General features: G+C 39.8%; 5 protein-coding genes across 8 annotated transcripts in view; 1 reads left to right on the top strand and 4 right to left on the bottom strand.

The window, feature by feature from the left end:
- Positions 1 to 18,827, bottom strand: part of LOC146465308 (macrophage mannose receptor 1-like) — a 110,425-nt gene that overhangs the window by 52,789 nt on the left and 38,809 nt on the right. Inside the window, exon 1 of one of the 3 annotated variants that reach the window (XM_085128499.1) lies at positions 189 to 328. The exons of the other annotated variants lie outside the window; for them this stretch is intronic. Coding sequence (XP_084984625.1) covers positions 189 to 252 — 64 coding nt within the window. The 5' untranslated portion in view covers positions 253 to 328. Of the gene's footprint in view, positions 1 to 188; positions 329 to 18,827 lie in introns of those variants that run through there. 3 annotated transcript variants of the gene reach the window in all.
- On the bottom strand, positions 7,723 to 9,706 carry LOC146465315 (uncharacterized). Its single transcript, XM_085128575.1, has 3 exons — positions 9,676 to 9,706; positions 9,088 to 9,328; positions 7,723 to 8,916 (listed from the first exon to the last, which is right to left on the bottom strand). Exons 2-3 carry the CDS (start codon positions 9,234 to 9,236, stop codon positions 8,694 to 8,696), a joined length of 372 nt encoding a protein of 123 aa, XP_084984701.1. The 5' UTR covers positions 9,237 to 9,328; positions 9,676 to 9,706; the 3' UTR covers positions 7,723 to 8,693.
- On the bottom strand, positions 9,709 to 14,691 carry LOC146465314 (uncharacterized). The gene is made up of 4 exons (XM_085128804.1): positions 14,668 to 14,691; positions 10,026 to 10,730; positions 9,877 to 9,924; positions 9,709 to 9,768 (listed from the first exon to the last, which is right to left on the bottom strand). The coding sequence occupies exons 2-4, from the start codon at positions 10,446 to 10,448 to the stop codon at positions 9,709 to 9,711; spliced, it is 531 nt and encodes a 176-aa protein (XP_084984930.1). The 5' UTR covers positions 10,449 to 10,730; positions 14,668 to 14,691.
- On the top strand, positions 15,039 to 16,222 carry LOC146465313 (uncharacterized). 2 transcript variants are annotated; one of them, XM_085128561.1, is made up of 3 exons: positions 15,039 to 15,182; positions 15,311 to 15,380; positions 15,547 to 16,222. In XM_085128561.1, the coding sequence occupies exons 2-3, from the start codon at positions 15,337 to 15,339 to the stop codon at positions 16,220 to 16,222; spliced, it is 720 nt and encodes a 239-aa protein (XP_084984687.1). In that variant the 5' UTR covers positions 15,039 to 15,182; positions 15,311 to 15,336. The 2 variants fall into 2 exon arrangements, with proteins under 2 accessions (XP_084984687.1, XP_084984686.1); XM_085128560.1 differs by having other exon boundaries at positions 15,039 to 15,380.
- LOC146465312 (uncharacterized) lies at positions 16,429 to 17,741 on the bottom strand. The gene is made up of 2 exons (XM_085128579.1): positions 17,042 to 17,741; positions 16,429 to 16,846 (listed from the first exon to the last, which is right to left on the bottom strand). Exons 1-2 carry the CDS (start codon positions 17,700 to 17,702, stop codon positions 16,434 to 16,436), a joined length of 1,074 nt encoding a protein of 357 aa, XP_084984705.1. The 5' UTR covers positions 17,703 to 17,741; the 3' UTR covers positions 16,429 to 16,433.

Below are 18,827 nucleotides of genomic sequence, written 5' to 3'. Positions count from 1 at the left end.
CGTACGTAATAAACGCCAAATTAATCGTTGCTACGTACGAAAATAGCATTGCCCTACTTTCACATGTCACTGTTGAGGGTGATATTTCAGCGATAGGTGGTTTTAATACCAAGTCTATTCAATTGTTGCTACGATATTTTAACAATATAGCATTAAAAAAACAAAGGCAATCAGCAACAATAACTTACCCACTCCAGAACGCAGTAGTTCTAAAAGAACTAAAATAAGCAGATGTAGTCCCCCCAGAGCCATTATCCGTTCAGCTTAAAAACAATTTAAACAATTTGAAACAAAAATATTCTGCGACTCCGCTATGGAGCACTTCAAAAAGGCCCGACAACCTCGTTCCCAGGAACCTCTCTCTTCCTTCCTCGAGATATCCTATCGCAGACCTAGTATACCTCCAATTTCCTTTTTGGGTTTAATAGCCCTTGCGCGCTAAGATCTGTTTTTCCCCTATGGCCATAAACTGAATGTACATCTTAATTAAATGAATTCTGTATATTTTACTGTGCCATCAGGAAGTACTATGATAATTGCTAAAGGCATTGGCTTAGAAAAGAACAATAAATGCTATTCTGACCATTTGAACTATCAGATCATTACAACTCTCAGTCTACTGTTTTCCTATCTTCTCTAGCTGTGCAACCCGTAACTGCACTTTAATACTGAATTGGCTTGGATTCTATACGTACTTTATTTTGTTTTAAATTTAAAATGACCTTTTAACAGGCTCTTTAGCAGAGTCAAATTAAGGATAAAAGGAACGTCTGAAAGGAAAAAAAACAATGAAGGACCAGTCACAGTCTACATTGGGTTTTTGTCAACGTTTGGATTCCTCTTCAGATTTTTTCTAATGAGAGATCACGAAATTGAGTGAAGACAGCCAAGTCTTCAGTAGTGAGAGCTCATTTCTCTTTTCGCCCTAATATGTCAAAAATCATCGATATCCGCACTGCCCTACATTGTTTGATCCAAATTTTGTTCTGGAAACCAAGGCTTCAGGGCATGAATCTTGAGATAATCTATGTCAGCGTAGACAGTTTGAAGGTTAGCTCTGTTGAATCCGCTAATTTTCGTCTCTGCAGTGTGGCTGAGGTCTGCGAAACACAGTACTTTGGTAACTTTGGTAAGGAGCAGGCATCTGCAGAACGAAAACAAAAACAAACTTGATGCATGAAGTGCATGGTTTATTTCTGTCGAGGAAATGTCAGACGAGATAATCTTCACTCATGTTATTTGTTGTTTGTCAAACACAAGTACACTATCCAGCTAGTTTCTTCCCATAAAAGGGAGTTGATAGAGAGTTTAGTAGATTGACCCACAAAAATACCATAAGCCGAAAAAATCCTTTTATAATTATTTATTTAGTATTATTAGGAACCCGTCGATATCTGTCATGAGTGCGAGACATTGTTCACAGTTATTATTCAGCACATTGTAACACTTCGAAACACTACCCAATTATGATCATGGTGCACTGAATATTCGTCGTCCGCAGACAATAGATATCCTGGGTTATAATCCATCACATATTTTCGCTCGCGCGAGATTGGTCTAAACGCCTCACGTGACCGAATATTCCCCAGCTAAAACTGGAGAATATCCGATGATATTTCCCAAGTGATATTCCCCAATTTCAAAAACTTCAAGGCGCTTCAAGTTAACAATTAAAATTGATGTCAAGATGGGGAACGGTTTGCTTTTGTGACAGAAGGAGAGATAAACCTGGTGGTCGATAAAGCAGTATCAGAAAACAACATACGCTCTAAACGTTTTTGACGGTAAACTGTTCTTAAAGGAAATGTTCAAATACTCAAGCTCGTTGCTACTTGGCAGATAATAACCACAATAGCTTCCATTTGGCGCGAAAATATGCTCAGATATTTGTCCTTGGACATTATCTGCTCCTCGAAGCTCACGATTTTCCTCGAGCGACTGTTCGCTTCTCGGAACAGATAATGTCCGCGGACAAATATCTGAGCATATTTTCGCGCCAAATGGAGGCTATTGTTTATATATACGTAATTTTCTGTGTCGGGGAGAAAAATGGTAAAATAAAGATCGTCTCCAGCTTTTCTTCAATAAAACTGCGCTTTGTTAGCAATGTGCTGGATAATCCTGCTCAATCTTGCGGAATATTCACTGATTTTAGCAACTTGGCCTACTATACGGCCTCATCGGCTAAACTATATATGCAGGATAATTGACTTTGCCATATTTGGAAGTACACTGCAAGCACATTCCGACCTCATTCCCAGGGTCCTCTCTTGATGGAGGAAGAGAAAGGACCTGAAAACGAGGTTTGGTACATTGATATTGGCGGCCATTTTGAATTAAGCAAAGAAGTTTAAGCTGCTTTTTCTGGACAATTTAACAGCTTCAAATAGATTTTCCAGGACTCAAAGAACTCAAAAATTGAAAACGTATTTCCTTGATTAAACAAGGATATACAGAAGATGATTGTGAGTAATAAATTAGTGGAAAGTGTGGCATAGTAACTTATCGAAGCAGAAACTGCAAATTGACCTTTCACGGATTATTTATCAAGGTAAAAAGTCTTTTTCACCGCAAGAGAACTTCTCGGTAAGTGAGCAATATTTCTTCACTTTGCAATTTTCATTACCAACCACAATTTTGTAAATGTGTCTGCTTGAGGTGAAATTCTGAACTGATTTTGTCTCCGTGTTTCTGCTATCAATTTAGACTGCAAGCAGTCCCTTTCTGGATAGTCGAGAGGTTGCGCGAAATAGCCGAGCGCGAAAAAACTGGAGCAAACGAGCGGAGGGGGGCTTGGGGAAAGGCGTGAAAAAGTCTCTTCTCGTTTATTTCTCCTCGCTCCAGTCTCGCTGCGCTGTGAGCGCACCATCTCGACTGACCAGAAAGGGACTGCTTGCAGTCTACTATCAATTATCAAAGTGACACTTTGCAGAACATTTGCTGGAAAATTTTAAAGAGCACGAATACTTTCAAAAATTCCCGAGGAATACCTTGCCATCTTTTGACTATCTCTCAAATAAAATGCCAAGCGTATGATAAGTCCAGTATTTCAATACCTTACACTGCTCTGCAGCAGTCAACAGCACCATGACAAACGTCGGAAAATTAGCGTGTATAAGAGGTACAAGTACTGTTGTGGACAATTTTAAGAGTTTGAAAAGCGTTCTTTTTAGGGTAGCCTGCACTTGTGGAGTTTTTATTTATGCTTCCTATAACTCAGTGAGATAATGTTATTTTGTATAGTTTTAATTGATATTTAAGCTTATAGTTAGTACGTTGTTTTATTAAGGTCCTGTTTTTGATTGCCTTGTTGAATTTTTACTCATTTTAATCATTTTAGCAAACGATTTTTTTTTTGTCGCCATTGTACTGGGCATTAGATGATATTCGAATATGTTAATTTGCGCATTAGAAGTATGAAACGTTATTACTATTGTAAAAGTCTGTTCAAAGTGGTCCTTCAGTAGCATCTTGAATAACGGGTAAACGGGTCGAGTGAGGCCTTCTTTACAGCTGTAGTTTGTTTTGTTCCGAGCTTCCGTAGCCTGCGTGCAGACGTCTCCTATCTCCTTTTTTGCGCTCAGGGGAGGGGGCGGCTGTACAAAGGCTAGAGCTTTCGCCGATCCACAGCATTATCAGGGCATCATCATGCACCAGGGCAAAATACAGCTGTAGCTTAAGGCCTGACTTGATCCGTTTACCCGATATCATTTTTACTATTTATCATTACCTGAGGAGGTTTTCGTTTCTTCTTTGCTTTGTCAACAACTGCATACAGGTATTCCTTGTTCTCAACTCCGTCTTGCGTTTTCCGTTCTCCGTCTGCTGCCGTACCGCTGTTGATCACTTCTTTTTCAGGTCCGGAAGATGCGCTATCAGATTCTTCAGAATTGCCAGCATTAACGTGATGCTGCGATGGGCGTGTAGCATCCAAACTCTCTCCTTACACCACCAAATCTTTGCAAAATGTGACCTTACGTTGCTCAAGCTGAATATGAACAACTGCATAAACATGATCTTTTCTTTCGTCGTTTCCCATCGAGTTAAAAAAATTCAATTCCTTTTCAATTTCATCCTCAATAGACACAAGTTGGCTATTGTTCAGCGAGCACAAATCCGAGCTTTCACTCCAATGTTCTCCGTTGTGTATGAACAGTGTAACTGGAGCAATTGGATTCAAATGTTTGATCTTAAATGAAACAAAACAAAGCGTCAACATCTAAAACTATAATATATCCATGTTACACTGAAGCTCGATGTATTTTCGAACCTGAACGGGAAGGAGTTGGTGGGGGGGGGGGGGGGGTTATTTCAAATGATGGATTATCTTGTATCTCACATTTAACAAGATCAAGGCAACTATACTGATCATAAAAAACGATGTGATTTTCGTCTTTTCAAAATTATGTAATAGTGAATTTAATGAAAGAAAACCTATTTATAAAAAAACTAACTGTTTTGATTTTAAAGAATTTGCACCATTATTTAACACAATAAAAAGCGAAAGGCCTTGATTAAGAATCCGTCCTGAGATTCGGAAATTTCACCCTATTCTTAAAAGTTTTTAGGGAGCGCTCACATGGCATTTCATTTGGAAGCGCATTTCAGATCTTAGCTGCAGTGGCTTGCAAATAAAGTCAATTGTTAACTTTTAATGTTACACTCAATGTAAGCTAGAAGATAAGACAGAAGAAAACCGACGTTTTACCAGCTTACACGTTTTAACATGATTGCCATTAGTCACACAGAAAGTTGTTGTTACCATACAAGGAGTCTAATCTTCAGAGATCTATTTGCGAGTCCTGTCGTGACAAAGCATACTGAAGATTAAATTATGTTCAAAAATAGCTACACAGGAAGAACGTTGTCTTGAACATAAAACACATTTATACAATGAACTGTGTAAAACTCGTGTTTTGATTGGTCTAGAAGAGTGTGCGATTAGAGTATAGACGCACGATTGACGTCGTCGAGTGGTGTGACCGGCGCACGTGATCAGAGTCTAGAGTCCAGCCAGAGTGACTGGTCAACAGAGTTTTGCAAACTGTTTTTGCGAGTAGCGAACAAACACAGGCAAATTTTCGCAGGAAAGGAAAACTGCCCAATAAAAAAGTTGGACAAAGACCGTAGAGAGTGATCTCAACTAGGACAAAAAACCTAGAACTTTGTTGTGACGTGAAAAGGAAGCAAATATTTTTCGAAATATGTCGCCGTTAGAAATTCGGTAATGGCGAGTAATCGATTACAAATCGCAGTGAAGGGACTTACATGCTGTAATATTTTGGGGTCAGGATTTCCTTCTGGAATAAAGGTTAGTTTTGAAAATATTGTTAGTGAAATTCTTTCGGATTATACTCTAATTTAGAAGATCACAATTGCATGTGTGTAGTAGTCTAAAACTGAGTTTGCTGGAAAGTTTTTGACTCAGCTCAGGCAACGCGACGCTCGCTTACGAAATGTGTTGAAATGTCTTGGTTATTGTATAAAACAAATAGATTCCATTTTGCTGTGGGTCTGTACTCTGATAACGAACAGAGGACTGGACGTCAAAACGTGGTGAGAACATCAGTCACGCTACTCGCTTGCGGCTCGTGGCGTACTTCTTTGTTCTCACCACGTTTTGACGTCATCTGTGCGTTATCAGAGTACAGACGCACGGCAAAATGTTAAATACAAAAATTCCAAAAACATCTGAAAGGTATTTTACCAATCACAAAAAAAAATGTTTTAAGATCATCTTATGTTATAGAGAGATTTAGCATCGCGTTTACGGCAAACGGAAAACGCCAGACTTAAATTTTCTCTTTGATGAAAAACAATGAAGCTTTTTTGGTTTAAGCTTATCTCCACCCACTCGGCGACAGCTATCGAGCAAACACGAAAAAGGGAGAAGTAAGTGCGAGAAACACAAGTTTATGCGTTTTAGAACAAACAGCGGTTTGACGTTTTCCGTTTGGCGTTAGCCGTAAACGCGAAGCTAAATCTCTCTATTGTCAACTGCATTCCTTTAAGCCAACCTGAATACCGTCGAGATATGCCAACAAAAATTTCATTTTCCTTTCCACCGAGGGTGGAAGCCAAGACTTAAATCGGAATCCGCGGAGTAGAACGTATTGCGTTCGTATTGTCATGGTTGAATCCCGTTTGGGAGAGTGGAAATTTTAAGGCCTTGTCCTTAATTTAGTACTTGTCCAAGGTGGATAGTCAATCAAACAGAGTGAAAATGCAAACAACATGAGTTAGTTTGCATCGTTGACTAACGACGAAACGTACCGCTATTTTTTCTCTGCTTGCGTTATTACTCAATCTTAAATAACATTTTCAGAATACTCTGTGCAGGGCTTCTGATAATTCGCGGGAAAAAAAGTCAAATTTTGCGGGATTTTTGGAGACAAATTCGCGGAGAAAACGGCCGATTTCGCGGGAATTTCGCGGGAATTTTCGGGGCAAATTTCGCCAAAAAACAAAGAAGAAAGCCAAGAAGAAAGATTCCAGAAATAAAAGCGATATATTGGAAGGATGCAAAATTCAGGACAAGAAAGAAAACACAAAAGTTCATCCAACACAGTTCTCAAGGCAATTGTACTTGTTTCGAGCTACAAGAAAAACATAAGCTTTACCGAAATGCCCGGCCGGTTAACCTCCTTTTTGAGCTGCAATTGAGAGCCGAACACAGCAATGCAATAAATTTCTTTTCTCTCCTTGGTCTCTTGTGTTGCTCTGCAGTTTACAAGGCAAGATTGTTCGTGATCGAAGGTTCAAATCCATTTGTGAAGCCAAAACATTGTTGTGTCTTCGATCGTCTCGTGACAGAGCTGAATAACGTCTGCGCATGCGTTACTTGTGACTCAGTCGGCGCGAAAATCTCGACTCGAGCAACACGTTCCGAAGGAAGGATCATTCATGCGACCATGGAAATGTTTTGTCGATTTTTTTATATAATTTTGAGTGGTTTTCCTTTCCAAGACGCTTCATTTATCTCCGTTGAATTGCTCTAGCCGTCGTTATCGCTGAAACTTTTGAAAGGTAAGGGATTTTGTTTATTTCATTGAGCTTTTATTGTGCATAGTTGCTTTATGAAACAGACATGCCTGTACAGAGGGTCTGTACAGCAACCAAGAAGCTGCGATTAACGAAATTTACGTTTAGAACTTTGAGTGTGAAGCTAGACTGTTTTTATGTTTGATGTTGGTAATGGAGGGAGCGATTGCAGAATACCCGGCCCACTAAATATCTTACTTGAAAAAGGAGTGCTCCCGCAGTCCCAGAGTCAATGAATATTTAAACGAAGTGAGTAAAACGAGTGCTTCCGCAGTCCCGCAGTCCCAGAGTCGATGGATATTTAAACGAAGTGAGTAAAACGAGTGCTCCCGCAGTCCCGCAGTCCCAGAGTCGATGGATATTTAAACGAAGTGAGTAAAACGAGTGCTCCCGCAGTCCCGCAGTCCCAGAGTCGATGGATATTTAAACGAAGTGAGTAAAACGAGTGCTCCCGCAGTCCCAGAGTCGATGGATATTTAAATGAAGTGAGTAAAACGAGTGCTCCCGCAGTCCCGCAGTCTCAGAGTCGATGGGTACTTAAATCTAAGCTTGTTTCGGCTCATGGATTGCTTGTTTCGGTTCATGGATTAAAGAACGAGGTATATTCGTGTGTAGCGCGACGACTGCGGGATCAGCATTGAAGAACACGACTGCGGGACTGCGGGAGCAGCTTTTCAAGTAAGATATTTGGTGGGCCGGGTATTCTGCAATCTACATGTAGCCTAATGGAGACCTTATTGAACGGCTCAGCTGTTTGTATACTCTGTGTTGAAATTACAAGATGAGATGTCTATGATTATTAGTAACTCACACTAATATTAGTCAGTGTAGTCAGTATAATTATTTCATGATAGTCTTTTAGTCATTATGCCCCCTCTGTTATAATTTACAGGATAGACTTGCCTTAATTGTCGTAGTGACTCTTTTAGTTTTTTTGGATCTAACTTCAGCATAGCAGGAGGGAGCTGTGTCATGAATGGTTTCCCCATGTTTACCAGTGCTTGGTGCATTTTATTTCCTATGACTTGCTCATCTATTCCACCATAACAAGTTGATTCTTTTCCTTTGACATTGACCCTCACAGGCCTGTGAATAGACACATTTGGAGGCTGCAACACTGCTGGTACTTGCTGAATGTCCACCAGACGTGATGCCATGTGAATTGCGCAAGAAGTAACAAGCTGGGCTGGAACTTTTTTAGCATGGACATTATGATAATCATCAAATAATCATCAAGATTATGAAGAAGTTCATCTAGGGACAAAGAAGACAAATTGAGCTTAATCTTGTTTAAACTGGCTTTTTTCTTTACACTGTAGTTCTAATTCTTTTCTTGGAGTGTATCTCTGTAATATTAGTTTACTTTGGGTCTGAACACAGACACACAATTACTGTGTAACACATTAACCTGGAGTAATGCTTCCCATCTTACAATTTTTTAGTTTTTAAATTTTCTTGCTTGTTTTCCAGTACATATGTTTAAGTTGAATTGTAGACAGGTAACTGTCAGAGGTGAGTGTCTAGCTGAAGAACAAAGTACAATGTCCTGGCCAAGGCTCAAACCTGCACCTTGTCATCTGGAGTCCATTGCACTAGCCATGAAGCCATTGTCTTACCCTGCATTATTTTCGATAAGATTATATGTACAGTAGTCAAAGTATCTGCACTGTAGTTACATGTACCTCAACTGCTTTTGCAATCTGTTCACACAGATAGCTTTGGTGCCCTGAGGCCAGGTTGCTTTTGTATTTTAACACTGCTCTAGGACTTTGGGAAAATCCAATTACTGGTCCTGCAGCCAGCCCAGTAAGTGAAAGACCACTTAAATGAGCATTCAGTCCACTATGTTTTTGGAAGAGTGCAGTCTTCTGTGACCTATGTGTAACATGAAACGTAACTGTTAATGAATCCTTTTTTGCCTGCTGGGTGAAAAGTGTGATTTAAAAAATAGTAACCACTATCTCTTGAGAACTACGGAAGCAATGATTAAAAAGGTTTATATTTTTATTCAAGCCATTGGAATGTAGTTAATTTGTGCATATTTACCTAAAATATGATATTATATGCAGAAGAGCAACTGTTCTCTTTCTTTGCAGCACATGTCTCTCCTTATTCTGAGCACTGTTCCCATTGGTGATGGAGTTCAGAAGTAATGTGAAAAGTGTTGGAGCATGTTTATTTGCAAATTGTTCCATTTCTTGTGCTTCATAGATTGGCTTTCCACCATTGATGTAATGTCTGTATAATGCCAACTGGAAGCGGCCAACAAGATCTTCATATGAGGGAGCTAGTAGTAGTAAAACATTGTTGCCCTTAGGTATATCGTGAATAATTATCAACTGTTTGTATTATGAAGCTTTTTCTATTATGTCTGTTGCTTGATTAAAACAGTATTTTTACATGTATTTTGCTGGCCCATTTTCTGTTTTGCTCTGATAACCCTGGATATAATCTCTCTGGGAAAAATAACTTATTTTTATGAATGACTGAAATAAGAATTACAGTTGACTGTTTGGTTCAGTAAGCCTGGGCATTACTTTTTTTCACTTTGATATTTAACCCCAGTGCTCATAAATTGTTAGATGGAAATTAAAAATAGTGACAAAATGGTTGTAGTTTAAATGCATTTCCTACCTGTGTCAAGTTGAATTTCTTCCTTGTCCTTGTTTAATTGTTTTCTGAGGTTGCAGGTACAGTTGTTTGTTGATGAAAGTCTTCAGAAGATTTCTGGAAAGACGATAGAAGCTTTATTTTGAAAATTGATAAATTTTTATTTTAAATTTGACAAGAATTAAGGCATTTTAAAAGTTACCATATTGGTGATTTTTTTATTACCTGTTTTGGCATGGATGATCTGTGGTGGGATTTGGATCCGACTGTTCTCTGAAATAATAAAGTATATTATTTGTACCAGACCTGACATTTGTCAGAGTTACTCTACCAAATGTGTGGACGAATTTCCAGGCGCGTCAATATAAACTTACCTGTTCGGGAGGAAGATAATCTTTTTCGCCTTTAAATATTTCATCCGCGTTATTTCTGCAACGGCAACACCATCGCAAACCAGGACGGTAGCTACTCATCATACGCCCGATGCGGTCAAACATTTGATGGAACCTTTCTGGTATGGTACGGGAATGGATGTCATTTGAGTGAACGGGAAGTGGACATGCACAAAACCTATTCGCTTCTCGATTAGCTCTGGTCCAGTGTCGAGTGCATGCCCAAGCCTCCGTAGTACCACCGTAACATCTCGCCATTGCGCCATTGAAACGTCGCATTGTTCCTCTGCATTCTTCGCCTGTTCTGGTTTTTTTATGAAACCAACACGTTCGCTCACCGGAAGTTTCCGTGAACAACACATACATCAACATAATATGTAACGTAGCCAGCTGCACGAGCTGCATTTTTGCGGCACGGACTTTTGAGTTCTCGCTAAAATTTCGGTTTGTGTTCAGGTTACGGCACTTTTGTGTTCAGGAGATATGTTTTAGCAAAATCACTGGTCGGTCTCTAGCGAAAGTTTGAAACTTATCTGATCTACCTAAGTCTTAACTGAGGTAAAAAACCTCGGCGCTTTTCCTTTTTTTCGAAAATTCCGCCATTTCACCAAATTGTTGCTATGGTTTCACGTTGTCATCCCCAGTTTCCCCGCGTGAATTGATGACATGCGCAGACGTTATTCAGCTCTGTCTCGTCTCGTACCAATCTCGTTCCCAGAGCCCTCGTTACCCTTGTCCAGCGGAGCGGGAAACGAGAGACTCTGGGATAAAGCGTTTCGGATCGCATTCTCATTGGCTGAATATCTGAGCATGCGTAACCGTTTTCGGCTCTGACGGGGCTGGGAACAAACAACAAAATGGCGGAAAAGATCAGTCCGATTTCTGGCTTCGCAAACCACCCGATTGATTTGTTTGGAGCCAAAGCAGAGAGTGAGAATCTATTGAGTCTTATAGAGAGTGTAACGGGTCTAAAGTATTGTGACGGCGACGCGTTTCTCCGGAGAATTTGTAGAAATTTCTAGCAGAGCAACGGGAAGCCAAGCCAGGTAAACGCGATCACGTTGAGCAGGCCGAATGAAAATTAAATCTGTCCTCGATAATTAAGACAAAAGTCTGGCCAAGAGACGAAGGTTGTATTTGAGAACTTCGATTTCAGAATTCTGGCCAACATAATTCTTCGCAACCATCGCAACTCTGAAATGCATTAGATCGCTCAGTTTGTCACATTTGAGAGAGTTCCAACCAGCCAACTTGATGATTCACAGCCAATTGTAACCGACATTAAGGACTTTGATAATGTCAACTTTCTGACGAGTAAGACCGAGCTTGATCAGCAACGGAATAATTATATTATCCTTGTTGTCAGTGCTCACATATAGTTAAATGTTGCTTAATGCATGATATTACACAAAAATTGGAATAACAGGCTGCAATTCTATCTGTTCAAGCTTTGTTCGGATGCAAGATTTGTTATCATTCCTAGTATATGAAGCAGTGATGTGTACAGAGTACCCAGCACCTAACTATGCACTGTTTGTATAGTCGTTTGAGACAAGGATTTTGATGCACTGTCCACATAGTGATACTTATTTTGAATGTTTAATAAAAATAATTATATTGTTTCCTTTGAGGTACCTGAATGAAATGGCTCAAAATTCTTGTATTTTGTTTTCCTTTATGTCATTTTATGATAATATTTGACAAAAAAAAAACAAAGAAAAAAAGAAATCAAACTAGTTTCTAATAATTTCCAGTTTAGACTATAACATTTACATTAAACCTCTAAGTCAACATTGACAAGTGGGGAAAGGGGTGCATGCTAAACAAAAGGTGCTATGCATTCCTGTATGTTTGTCTGCACTGGTTTTGCTGAAGATTGTATGTTAAAATGGAACCCAAACATCCTCACACAAGTTCACAATTGTCTATAAAATTTGAATTACAAGCCCCCTCTCAAAAAATATCACAATATCATTCTTTTAATCTGCCAAGCACAACCAAGGACTGTCAGAGATAGCTACATATCTTAACCCCCCCCCCCCCCCCCAAACCCTCTGGCTGTGCACAATAAAGTCCTACAAATATAAGCCTAAGGGTCAGGCCTTAAAATTAGAATTTCATGGTCAATCATTTCTACCATAATTATTCAAGGTTGCCAGAGGTGTTCTTCTGAATAATACAGAAAATATCTGTAGCAATCTCATGGCTATAGACAGGTGAGATGGTTTGCACCTTTTCAACGGAAGTTAATTGTGTTAGTTAAGTGTTGTAGGACTAAATCAATCAATTAAAAAGAAAATCCACTTGAAAGACCCACACTACCTACAGTACTCCTGCCTAGTTGTCGTTGTAGGTTGACTGGGTATTGAATAAGGTACATTTTGATTTGGGTCTTGACTTCAGCATCAAAGATAGTTTCCTTCAGCTCTTCACCTGATTGATCCTGGAGAAGATGAAGAGCACTTGGTTGCTCCTGGGGAATGTCAACGACTATGTCTGCAAGTGCTTGTGCAAACTCACAGTCATTACACCTGCACTGACGACTGTGAAAGTCACAGCACATGGGCAGGATCATGATTGTTGAGGACATCATGGTCAAAATTGATGAGAATCATTTTCCCTTTGCACTGTTTTTATAGCACAAAGTTCCTCATTTCATCAGACATGTCTTTTTCTGATTTGGAGATATTGTTCAGTAGGAGTTGTAAAAGATATCTGCCCTGGCTGAGAGACCATCTCTTCCAGCCCGGCCTACCTTCCTGGCAGTAATCCTCCATTGTGTGGGGGACTCCAATGTGGATTACTCGTCTGATGTTGTTACAGTCGATCTTAAGGTCGAATGCAATGGTCACAAAAAGTATGCGGTGGATACATGTTTCCTTCACTAATTCTTCAACAATTAGATTTTGTTCATGCTCAGGGTACTGTGCATAGTACTGGCTGAAAAGCCTGGTTTTTTTTTTTTGCTAAAGGCAGTGCAGTAGAAGGGTAGTACTGATATTTTTAATTACCCATACTGTTGGTGAAGTAAAAGAAACATTCAGCACCAGTTACCAGATTCCCATAAATTAAGATAAGTGGCATTTGATTATTTTTAGCTTTCAGTTCAACAACAATGGGTTGTAAAATTGATTCAAGTTTCCCATCTCCTCTATTGGGGCGAACATGATACGCATAATATAGGTTTGCCCTGTTTGAGTTTGATTCAACAATAACTGGATCAGAGAGCCCCAGGGAATCTATTATACCACCCTTGGTGGCTCTTGTGGCAGTTCCTGTGAGGGCCAGAACTGGTACTGCAGGGAACAAATTGGACAGAACCCCAATCTTCCCATAAGCTGGCCTGAATGAGCACCTTAGAACAAAGGTATTTCAGTTCATTCACAGCCATGCACCTCACCCATTATCGGTTACACAAGGATGGCTTGTTAGCCGGATTGTTTAAGTGCAACCAAGAGACTGTTATACTAAAAAAAATTCCAATAACTGGTGATGATTTCAGCAGGCGTTTCATGCAGGTGCTGAGACAGACTATCAAAGCAGATCCAAAATTACACAACCCCTGCAAGCTGTTAAATTATGGGTATGTCTAACATCTGGGTTATCACACTAAGTACAGGGAACTCCTGAATGACAAATTCTATTTGCTATCCAAGACAAACACAAAAGCAAATACATTTTTTCAGTAGGACTAGAATTTGAGTTAATAGCAATATCCTGGAAGGAATAAGTGTCTAAGCAATAATTGCTCATCAAGGGACTGTCAATACAACATATAGCACGTCACCATTGATCGTTTTTAGAATAGTAGCTTAGATTAGTTGATTTCCTCCAAGTGGGGAAAAGGGCCACTTTTATAGAATATATCAAATACAAAATAATCAAGAAATGTGTTGTCAAATGATAACTTTATTCTGAAGCCTTGATTAGTGAAATAAAAGATGATAAATCAACACTGAAACAGCTTTTGAAATAAAATATATAAATACCATTGCAGAACCAAATGAGCTTCATCTATGACTATTGCTCGCACTCTTCTCTGAAATTCCTCTCCTTTTAACATCTTTGCTACGGTTTTGTTGTCCACAAAAACCTCGGGATGACCAAACAGCAAACTACACTTGTTTGCACCTTTTGGGACCGTAACCTTCTGCTCTCCTTCGTCTTCCACGGTACTTTGTAAAACACAGACATTCACACGATCTTTCAACTTCTGCAAGTGATCCCGGATCAGTGCATTTAACGGCGATACAACGATTACAATCGAATCTTTTTGTTTACCTTCACTTTGAATAAAATCAAAAATCCCAGGCAACACTTGATAACAGAACGATTTGCCAAAACCCGTTGGCAACACGGTCAGTACGTCTCTTTTCTCCAGGCAAATGGCCCTTATCGCATCGTACTGCTCCTTTTTCAATTCTATGTTAGGATTTCCTAATTTTGTAACAGAAAATTCAATTCCATTGTGGAATACTTTCTCTGCATTCGTCGCCATTTTGTCAAGATGCTCACGCCTGCGCAGTTGAACCCATAACAAGGATCTTGTTATCCGGAAACGCTTTATCCCAGAGTCTCTCGTTTCTCCTCTCCGCTGGACAAGGGTAACGAGGGCTCTGGGAACGAGATTGGTCTCGTACGATTAAACCTTGTGCCTGCATTTACTACAGACAGCAGTTTCCTTTCCCACTTCGTATAATGTCACCGAAAAGTCTTCTCATTTCTTGTGCCCAGTTTTTCGCAACATTAATCTAAGAACGCCTGGTAGTTATGGTACGTTACGTTTACTCATGGCAGTGACGAAATTTCAAGACAAATTTACATTTATGGAAAGTAAACAGCCCCAGTAGCCAAGATAAGTTTCAAATATGTTGTACCGACATGTATTTGGTAGGATTTTTTACGAATTTCGCGGTATTACGCGTTTTTTTGTGAATTTCGCGGGATTCCGCGGAAATACCTGAATTTCGCGGCTCCGCGACCGCGCGAAATACCGACCTTAAGCAACCCTGGACGGCGATCCCGAGGAGGTCAACCGGAAGTCAAGATTGCGTTGTTGACTGCAATTTGCATAATAGTCGAGCCGTCCACCTGACGTCGCGGCGGTCGTTTTCACCAGTTTGGCGGTGTCTCGAGAACGTGAGTTTGTTTTTGATTGTTAACTTTGAAATCCGTGTCTTTTCCAAGCCTAATCTGGATTATATTCTAAACTACCGATATTAGGTCGCATAAGCAAAAGCTATTGATTTTTTCTTTCTTCTTTCCAGTGCAAAAACGCAAATTCACAGCGACTATGGCGAATCCTGGAAGTGAAGTTCCCGCCATTGCTAAAAATGGGTAAATATATCTTTTCTTTTCATGGCATTTACCTCGGCTTTCTCCGAAATGTACCTGATTTTCAAAACAAAGCTGATAGGATTATTTAAGTAACCTTGAACATGAAAAGCTCAATTTATTTGTGAGCGATTTTATCTCGCTAACTTCATTTTATTTCAATTTATAGGTCAAATATCATGGAGTGGACAGAAAACCACGATGTTATTTTGTGCCGAGAAATCCTAGTTAGCGAGCCCTATAAATTCAAACCTCAAACATTGGAGAGAGGGAAGGTATGGGACGAAATAGCCGAAAGACTCAACAACATCAAGGATCCAAAGTTTAAAGTCTCAAAGCGATCGATCCGAGAGCATTTCCAGCTTCTGCTTTCAAAGTTCAAAACAAAATTGAAAACCGAGCAGCGGGCGTCTGGCATTGAAGTCGAAGATACCGAAGTTGATAAGGCCATGGACGAAATTTATGAGAAATGGGAGGCTTCAGAAGGGGAGCAACTGAAAGGAAAGGAGAACACGAAGAAAAAAGCTGAAGTAGATAAAGCTAGTGCGGAAGAAGTAAGGCTCAGAGCGACGGAAAAATTAAGCGAAACGAAAACGAGAAAGAACGCCGAAGAGGGCTGTGCTGTCAAACCTAAGAAAACACGAAGAAACGGAGGAGAAACTGTAGAATTCCTAAGAGAAAAATCACAGAGGGATTACCAGTTTCGACAAGAGGAGTTGCGAATAAAACAGAAAGAACAAGAAAATCTCCAAAGCATTCAACAACAACAACTGGAAATGATGAGGATGATGCAACAGCAAAATAATGCTATGATGCTTCTTATGTCTAAATTTGTAAACAAATAGACATTCCGTGCATTTATTAACTTGCAGACTGATAAATTGTCTCCGTTAAAACTTGTTGTCGTTTAATATGTACAGCTCGTTGTACTTAACAGTTTTATATGGGCTGTTCAGTTGAAGTTGTAGTTGTGAACAATGATCCTACTATTGTGATCTGACCGCATGTAAGAACTTTTGAAGCTTTGAAAATTTGTACACAAATTCACACAGTTTTTCAAATAAAGTAGTCTGCTAGTGTTGGAGGATCAAGGTGAAAGAACTCAGATGTAGCGTTGCCGTAAAGACATGTAAGTGCGTTTCTCAGTATAGCACAAACTAGATACATTTTTCCAACACTGCTGAGGCCAATTTTAAGGTTTTTCTTGTAATCTATAAACTTGAAATAGTTCACTATGTCCCCAAACAGCCACTCCACTGCAACTCTCACTTCACTCATGGAGGTGTTGAATGCTTGCATGTCAGCCGTCAAGATAGCATTTCTGTATGGGGTTTGAAGTTGCACTCTTAAAGGGTATGCTGGATCTCCGTAGATACACATGGGTTGACCGAGGGGAGATACAGCATGTAGCTGCAACTGATGAAGCAACCCAGAATCTGCAAGCATCCCAGCATCATGCTTTCGGCCCTCTGAAAACCAAAGTTGATAAGATAATTGTCTCTAAAAAAAAGGAAACTTATAACTTTCCCGGCAATTTATATTTTTCTATGTATGTTACCGTCGAAAATCAAACTTCGGCTCATATAATAGCTCTCCGATAGGAAGTTTCTGCGGAAAATGCAGCTTTTCTTTGATGATAAATCGTATTAAAACAAGATACTCACCCACGGGTCCATACATGTTGGCAATCAGACCGTTTGGAAGAGCCACAGACTGAAACTTCAAACCATGCACGCGTTTATGCCCGTTGTATACAATTCGCTGATGTTCTCCTGGTCGGCTAATTGGCCTCACAGTGCCATCTATGAAGCCAAAACAATTATCAAGGGCCGCTCCCTTTACGTGGATTGCATTTGCGTATTCTTGAAGTTGCGCTGGCTGTAAAATAGTGGGATTCCATTGCATGATTCGGTGGCTGTGATTGTTGTAAATGTAATCTATCACCTCGTTGGTAATCATGCTTAGTACCGGTGTGGGTCTTCCAAAGCGCGCTATCATATCCGAGTATCGACATGGGTAAGCAAGTCTCCTCAGAAGCATGCAAAGGCCTTCCATACCATCGCTGATGGAACGCTGTCGGCACTTGAACACATCTGGAATCTGAAGGGCTTCAGCTAAAGCAGGCAGGTCATGTTTATTTACTCTAAACTCGGCAACACACTCTGAATTCTCCATCTCATCCAAGTCAAATGTAAATTCGTCGTACGGCAAATCAAGGTTTTTGGAACGGTTCAGATCATAAAGAAGTAAATACTCGTCTTCTGAAATCAAATCATCGCACAGCGCCGCCGTTAACAAGTTTCTCGCATCCCTAAAAGAGGCCATAGTGAAGCGAAACCTGACCGACGCGACTTCTGCTTGCTTAAGTTTAAACTTTGCGCGCCAAAGGACGGCGTTCTAGCCCCATTCCCCCCCGTCATGGGTTGCCGTCCTCGTGCTCGCCGTCCAGGGTTGCTTAAGGTCCCTAATGTCAGAAGCCCTGTCTGTGGCTTGTAAACTTGAGTTTCGGCAAGGGTTTACAAAACAGAGTAAAATGAGGAAAATATTTGTGCAAATAGTCTGATTTGCTTAGTTTTTCGTTGTTTAAATTGTTTGGTGAGGGGGGGGGGGGGGGGGGCGAGAGGAGTGGAGGTTGGTTTATTGTTTTGTAATACACGTTTTTTACGCAATCTTACAATTCATGGCGCCATTGAACTCCGTTTTGAATTGACTTCGATAATTAGATTCTGTTTGTTGATTGTTTTTTTTTTTTGCGGGATCATATTGCATATGCTAAAAACAAAATTCTTTTCAGTAAATCACAAGGGTGCTAACAATATTTGCGAATTTCCGACCTTCCTCCCCTCTAAGAAGCCCGTTCAGGGGAGTTTAGAATTCCTTCTTGGATGAAAGTGCGTTTATTTGCAAATGACTAACCCGCCTTCGTGTCATATTGTAACAACGCGAAAATTCAAATCACACCCTAGTAAGCATTCTTCCAGGTGACTCATTCAGGTAAATTACCATCACGAAATAGATATCATTTTGAAAAATCTTCAGGGGACATAAGAGTATCTCTTACTTAAAAGGTTATTAACACCAAAGAAATAATCCAACAGCTGAAAATAAGTCATTACGTTTTATAAAAAAAAGATAATAAATTTGTATTTGCCCATGTTCTATATGTATATAGTCACATGCGCATTGCTTCTCAAACTCATTAATAATTCATCAAGAGAAAACAAAGAAAATCACTACCGTGACCGTGGTTTTGATATGTGATCCTAATTACCATAAAATTTTGCTAACTTTAGCCTTGTATTTCTCCAAGAATTATTGATCATTTGAGAAGCCATATCAAACACTTGAAAGTGTGTTTCATCAGATATCCAAACACCTCGAAGTCGTTTAAAAAAACTCGGCTGCGCCTCGTTTTTTCAACCTACTTCTCAGTGTTTGGATATCTGATGA

The sequence above is a fragment of the Pavona decussata genome, unplaced genomic scaffold (assembly GCF_977016875.1).
Source record: "Pavona decussata unplaced genomic scaffold, jaPavDecu1.1 SCAFFOLD_156, whole genome shotgun sequence".
NCBI classification, from domain to species: Eukaryota; Metazoa; Cnidaria; class Anthozoa; order Scleractinia; family Agariciidae; genus Pavona; species Pavona decussata.
The sequence above is the reverse complement of the archived record's forward strand: the minus strand, read 5'-3'. Positions and strand labels throughout refer to the sequence as shown.